The sequence below is a fragment of the Beta vulgaris genome, chromosome 8, assembly GCF_026745355.1.
Source record: "Beta vulgaris subsp. vulgaris cultivar EL10 chromosome 8, EL10.2, whole genome shotgun sequence".
Classification (NCBI taxonomy): Eukaryota; Viridiplantae; Streptophyta; class Magnoliopsida; order Caryophyllales; family Amaranthaceae; genus Beta; species Beta vulgaris.
Window position 1 is genome coordinate 10,409,218 of NC_079209.1, and position 7,168 is coordinate 10,416,385.

The 7,168-nt window shown below is 36.2% G+C and overlaps 1 protein-coding gene across 1 annotated transcript; it reads right to left on the reverse strand.

Moving 5' to 3' along the window:
- Positions 1 to 605: 605 nt before the first annotated feature.
- On the reverse strand, positions 606 to 6,706 carry LOC104901000 (calcium-dependent protein kinase 2). Its single transcript, XM_010688543.4, has 8 exons — positions 5,042 to 6,706; positions 4,088 to 4,231; positions 3,852 to 4,004; positions 3,413 to 3,528; positions 2,279 to 2,446; positions 2,047 to 2,174; positions 1,612 to 1,711; positions 606 to 1,060 (listed from the first exon to the last, which is right to left on the reverse strand). The coding sequence occupies exons 1-8, from the start codon at positions 5,922 to 5,924 to the stop codon at positions 986 to 988; spliced, it is 1,767 nt and encodes a 588-aa protein (XP_010686845.2). The 5' UTR covers positions 5,925 to 6,706; the 3' UTR covers positions 606 to 985.
- Between the last annotated feature and the right edge of the window lie 462 nt (positions 6,707 to 7,168).

Sequence of the window (7,168 nt, forward strand, 5' to 3'; positions counted from 1 at the left end):
CTAGTGTTGTTGAGTCTTGTTGGCTTCATAATCTCCTCCTTGAGTTACATTGCTCTCTCGGTCAGGCCTCTCTTGTACATTATGATGATGTCAGTTCTATCTACCTTTCTAACAAGCCGGTTCAACATCAACACACCAACACATGTTGAGATCGATATTCACTTTGTTCGGGATAAGGTTGTGTTGGGTCAAGTTCGGATTCTACATGTTCCTTCCCTGTATATGTTTGCCGACATCTTCACAAAGACCTATCGCGACAACTATTTACATATTTCTAATCAAGTCTTAGCATACGACCTCCTCCCACTATGACTACGTAGGTGTGATAAAGAACATATTTAGGATAATATCTTCTCACATGTTTAATCATTTGGATTTTTAACGTTGTTAGGACTAGTATTTTGTAACTCCTATACATATTGATCAATGAAATCACTCCAAGATTACAAGTATTACACAAACTAATAGGGAGGTTACACCATAAACAGTTAGTTATAGCAACATTTTTCTTGCAATGTACCTAACATAGAAAAACTCTTCTACAATTGTATCTTCCCCCTCGAAACTGATTTCCTGTGAAAATATTTCATGTCGAACCAAAGAAATTAAAGCCTTGGTAAAACATCACTAATCCAAGGAAAATATAATCCTCTGTTGGTTTTCTTCTTCAAAAGAATTGAACAACTATTTCTTCATTTAGACGACAAGAAGCTCTTACTTACTATTAAGAATTGTGATGGTTTATCTAAAATACAAGTACAAAATTACTCTGCTTCAAGCAGAAATGCAGAAAAGAAGGCCTAAAATACAAACAAAATCTATGGAACGAAAGTACATATACACATATGTTCAAACTTTCTGCGAATGCAGAGTGAATTTTTTCCGTAGACAAGGTTTCTGCAGCTCCCGCCTTAAAATAATTTGATCACTAGGATACCAGTCTGACTATGGAAAACCTTCCTACTTATATGAACTGATTCCGGAACTAGAACAGTTTTACTTGCTGTGTTGTACCACTTCTCATCATAGTGCAAAATTCTTCGTAGTTGATTCGCCCATCCTGTTATATGTCAACAAAATCAGTTTAATGTGGACAAATGTTTCGTTCTTTGCACTACCTTTCTCTGATCCAATGCAGATCTTTCACCATTCTTATCTAAATATATATTATTGAAAATTCTAACCATTTGATCTATTGAAACATATACATTGAGACGGATGTAATAAGATCTCAAATGGCTATATTTATTGTATATATATTTTCTTCCAATTATAGTCGAACTTTTGATTCTTTGACCACAAGATTCTAAGCGTAAGGAACAAAGAAATATATGAGAGTACTCCAGTTTCTGAATTCAGTAAACATTTAAATACTCTTCAGTCAGAATCCTAAAGATAGACAAAATTGGTAAGGTAAAGATGTTAGACTTTGAACAGTCAAGTATAATCATGATAGTTTAGCTCGATTCCATAGAAAACATTCAAAATCAAATATATTAGTTTTGTGAACAGGGCTCTCTCACAAAAGTTGGTGCTATATGGTGGACATAACCAAAAAAAATTCCTGCCCATATGATGTGAATCATAGATGTGTAATTAATAGATACTTACGTTATCAGTATCGACTTCAGAGAGAATTTCCTTAATGCTGCTTTCATCAGCGATTCCATATTCCATCATGGCAACTTCCAGTTCATCCATTGTAATGAATCTGACATGCAAAAGAAGGCCAATATTCAGTAAATGTCGATACCATCTAATATTTATCTAAATAATTAAGCTGCCTTCATATTTTTAGTTTAATCGGATCATGTTGCATTTACAGGAACATGGTATAGTAGCGTAGTAGGAAGCTACACAAAGCTTGACAAGAAAATACATGTATATCGCAAAACGAGATTGAAGTGGTGGGGTTGTGGTTGTGTCGCAACCCACCTCTGTGGTCGAGGGTTGGAATCTCATGGGACTCATTTAGGGGACAGCCTTAACTATATTTATTAAAAATACATATTTATAGCCAGAAATGCATTTCTTCCACGGACTCACCCACTATTATCCTTGTCAAAGTATCGAAATGCTTTTGATAGATTTTCATCTGTTTCCAATCTGTGTCGATTCATTGTTGCAGTTATGAATTCCGTGTAGTCAATTGTCCCATTTCCATCAACATCGGCCTGCAGAGAGTTTCCCGTTATATCATAAACAGCAACAAAGTTATATTAATAGAGACTGCAAAGGGGAACATTTATATGTAGTTAAATGATGATTTCAATCTTACGGCTTCCATAAGTTGCTTGACTTCAGCTTCAGTAAGCTTTGACCCAAGTTGAGCCAATCCTTTTTTAAGCTCATCATATGTTATTGAACCACTCTTGTCTGTATCCATGTTAGCAAACATGGCTTTAAAACCCATTATATCCTCCTCCGACATATTTTCTGCAATAACCTACAGAAATTGAATGAGCCCATGTCATCAGAATCAACAAAATTCCAAATTTACAGCTACAACATATATTGAAATGATCGAACATCTATAATTGACAGCATTAGATATCATTGGACAGTGGTATGGTAGTCAGTTGACTTAGATAACATGAAAGGCAGTAAAAATATGCAATTGTGTACACCCAATGAAAAGACAGATATTTCAAGTCTGGAGCTACTCAGTAGCAGACAAATTGTCAGAAGTTATCTCTGTACTGGGCTTTGCATAAGCGAATGACGAATGAACGATCAATAGTAGAGGTATAGCCATGTACTAATTCCGAAAAACTGTTATTTTCTTCATATGAAATCTAGAATCACCAACATATTTAGCAAAAGACCTTTGGTGTTCTGACATCTTTGTGGCTTAAGTGGCAGAACCGCAGAACTTCTGTTAAATCTAACGGCATTGCAAGTGTCCCGATTACATTACGACCTACTACATAAAAACAAAACTCTAGCAAAGAGATAGGAAAAAATGGTCTCATGAGCTTATACGAAGCTTGGTCATCCTACTAAAGCGATAAGATTATTCTTTTTCTGAAGTTCCCTATTGCCTGTAAAATCATATTCTTCATTTCATCTAAAAGCTTAATGCAGAGATAAACCCAAATGTTCAATCTACTTAGTTAATGTCTTTTTCAACTGTCAAAACCACATCAGCTTTTTTCTTCTCCTAGAATAAAGTTTACGTGTGCGTAAATCCTTTCCACTTTTCTTATTCTCATGATTGCCATATATCGCCAAATAAAACTTGCCAATTGAAGCATAAACCATCCAGTATAATTTCCTAGCAACCTCCGTTAAAGCATAACCATTGCTAACTTCTTATAAAGAATTTTTTTTCTTTACTATGCAGCTCTGTTTGAAAAAAAAATCTTGAATCGCGATATACAACAATAAATAGAAGTTCCACAAAGAAGCTTACCTTCAAAGCTAGCTTCTTGAGCTTATTCATTGCCCTAAACTGTTTCATTCTAGAGAGCACTGCACTATCTATTGGCTTGTCTGACGCTTCTCCGCCTTCTCTCATCCAAGGATGATCTGGGTGTTTGACAAATAAAGCATGTTAGACGTTTATAAATATGAACAATATGGCGACATTATTAAGGAAATATCAGAAAAAAAAGGCATGTAGAGCACAGGCCCCTAACATTAGTATTATCCACAATTATGTAAAGACAGACAGCAATAGAATAGTCAGAAATCCAATTTTCTATCTTAATATGGCAGTGTCATACTGCTCACATGTTGCAATTGCATAAGAGCTACTACCCATAAACTTACAAATATAGGACATTGAAAAGTGCAGGTACATGACACATACAATATTGCCATTTACTGAAAGAGGCATCCAAGCAAATTACCAAGAACTTCTGCAGGGGTGATCCGCTTCTTTGGATTCGGGTTCAACATCTTCTTGACAAGGTCCTTTGCACTTTTTGATATAGATGGCCATGGGTCACTTTCAAAGTCAAGTTCTCCTTTCAGTATGGTATCAAATATACCTCTCTCATTTTCTGCAAAAGAAATTAAGTCAATTCTCTTGGCTCCGAGATTGATTGTACATATGATAACAGAAATAAGATAAAGATTATCTCACCAGCCCAAAAAGGTGGGACACCACTGAGCAGAATATACAGCATAATTCCTGCACTCCATATATCGATTTCCTTACCATAGTTTCTCCGAAGTACTTCAGGAGCAACATAGTAAGCACTGCCCACTACATCACGATACACCTTCCCTAGAAAAATACAAAAAATAGTTTCTCATATAAAAATTTGGCCTTTGGCTATTCCAAATGATCAGTGATTCTCAACAATTGCCAACCAAGAAGGTTAGTAAACACTAAATAGCTGCATATAGTACTAATAGTAGCCCAAAGATCCGTCCTCTTATGCACAATAAATTACGATTGGCAATTCCAGGTTCCAGGTATAATAACAGTTCCTAATAGACAGTGTAGAATCAAGTTTATAATCATGTTAAGGATTTAAACTATACAGTGATTCTTTTGTGATTGCTCTGCTACAATGGTTATCTTCATAAGACCATCATTGTAGAATCACTGCTGAGACAGTGTTATGTTTGTTCTATTATTCACGAGTATGTTGAATATTGATCTCCTATCTTTTTACAGGCAAAACATCAGTTTGACTACTAGCAGATCGCTCAAGCTGGTAAACATCGCAGACTAAAGTTCAAGAGCACATTACACTAGGTGCAACTTGTAATATACAATCTTCATAACTTAATCATAAGAAGATGTCATTTCCCCCCTCCCCCCATAGCTAACCTTTGAAGACAAGTATGTCTCACCATTTGTTAATTGTAATATACAACCAACACAAGTGTTGAAAGGCATACTCAGAAAAATAGTAGGACAGACCAAAAGATAGCAACAAAAATAGCATTGTCTTTTGATTCTTTCATCTTTTCTTTCTTCCTTTCCTAACACCTTCCGTAAAGGCAGTTTTCTACAGAACATAAATATCAAGTAAAGTAAAACTCATAAGCAAACACAATGGCACTACAAAGAGGGTAAGAAATCAACCTTCTTCAATGAATACTGACAACCCAAAATCAGTGGCTTTCAGCATTGCACCTTCATCCTTGCTAGACAATAAGAAATTTTCGGGCTTAAGATCACGGTGTAACACACCCATAAAGTTGCAAATCTGAACAACCTTCACAATCTGCCTACAAATTGAAGCGGCGGCTCGCTCTGAGTAATGCCCCTGAGCAATAATCCTATCAAACAACTCCCCACCAGCACAAAGTTCCATCACCACATGAACAGATTGCCTATCCTCATAAACACCCTTAAATTCCACAATATTAGGCTGCCCTGATAAATGCTGCAATATCTGAATCTCTCTCTTAATATCCTCTTTATCAGCACTAGTCACCAATTTCCTCTTCAAAATTGATTTACAAGCATAAGTTTGCCCAGTTGAATTCTCAGTACACAAATAAGTAATCCCAAATTGACCCCTACCCAATTCTTTCCCAAGTCTATAATTTGACCTAATATCTTCATATGGTTTACCCAATATAGTATCAGGAGGTGGGGCAGCAATTAAAAGCCTAGGTTTTGGCTCTAATGGCTTAAATTGGGAATTGGGTTGTTGGGATTGAGGTTGATTATACCTTTGTTGTTGTTGTTGTTGTTGTTGTTGTTGTTGTTGTTGTTGTTGTTGTTGTTGTTGTTGTTGTTGGGTGAATTGGGTATTTGGTTTTTGTTGTTCAACAACAATTTGCTGCCTTTGTTGCTGTGGTGGTTGTTGTTGTTGATGATGTTGCCATTGTTGTGGCTGATGTTGTTGAAAATTTTGTGGGTTGCTTGAAGTTGTTGCTGAACTATTTTCCCTTTTCTCTGATCTAAGCCCATTGATTTTCCCTTGTGAAACTTTGCTTCTACTTGCACAACAACCCATATTTGTGCTCTTTTTGGCAAGATTTTACAAAAGAATAATCCAGGAATAAAATTGTTGATGATTTTGCAATTGATTGAGTTTGAGTTTCTACTTTCTACTAGTACTTTTTGGTGTAAAGTACAGTTAAAGTTTTGCAAAGAAACTGAATTTTGGGAGAAAGAATAAAGCTTGGATTTAGGAATTGATATCCAAGATCAGATTTTTTTGATGCTTTGATTGATCATTCAAAAGAGAGAGATTCCTAGAAAAACAGATAACTTGAGAGATGGGAAGTTGAAAACAACGGACGGTTTTTTTTTTTTTTTTTTTTTTTTTGTTGTTTGTCTTTTGGGTTGTTGACTCACTAGCTGAATTTACAGTCGTCACTCCTGTCCACTCGCGCAACAGATGTTTTTTTCTATGTTTTCTTTTTCTATTGAAGAGTTCCCATTAACATTATTAGAACATTGAAGTTCATAGAAGCTTCAAAAACGTGGTTAAACCATTTTTGAATGTGTAAAAAGTTAAGTGGTGAGATCAGATAAAGCTGATCAAATCAGCTCGGTCTGTGGGCTCCGCTCGATTTTGGACAAGTTTGGGCAAAAAAAATTTGCTCGCGGTCCGACCCAATGGTGGATCCAGCCAGAGGGGTACATGGGGTACCGCCGTATACCCAAATTCAAAAAATGATATCAGCTTAAAAAACAAACGAAAAAAAAAACGTTGGAACGAAAAAGGGACACGCCGCACGCGATTAATTCCCCTCTCCTCTCTCTCTCAAACTCTCACGCTCCTCTTTCTCCACTCTCCTCTCTGAAATCTGACTCAAACCACCGACGGTCGATGGAACCACTGAACTAGCGAGGACTTTGCGACCACCGTTCGCACTTCGCCGCCTTTAGTTCAAACTCGAAGTTCGAGCAGTAAGTTCCCGATGGAACCAGCGAGGAATTCGCGACCACTGTTCGCACTTCGCCGCCTTTAATTCGAACTTCGAAGTTCGAGCAGTAAGTTCTCGACGGAACCACAACCATCGAAGTGTCGAACAAGTAAGTTAACAGTTAAGTTTTCACATTTTCTTATTTTCTTTTGCTTGTGTTTTAATTTCATATTTTCCAACTTTTATAAGTTTATATATGTTTGATTCTTAGATTAATTGAATATTTAGATGTAAATTGTTGAATGTGGACAATGTTGATTAATTAGTTAGGGTTTGCTTGTTGAAGTTCGAAATTGAAATTGACAATTAATTTTATGAATTCAAT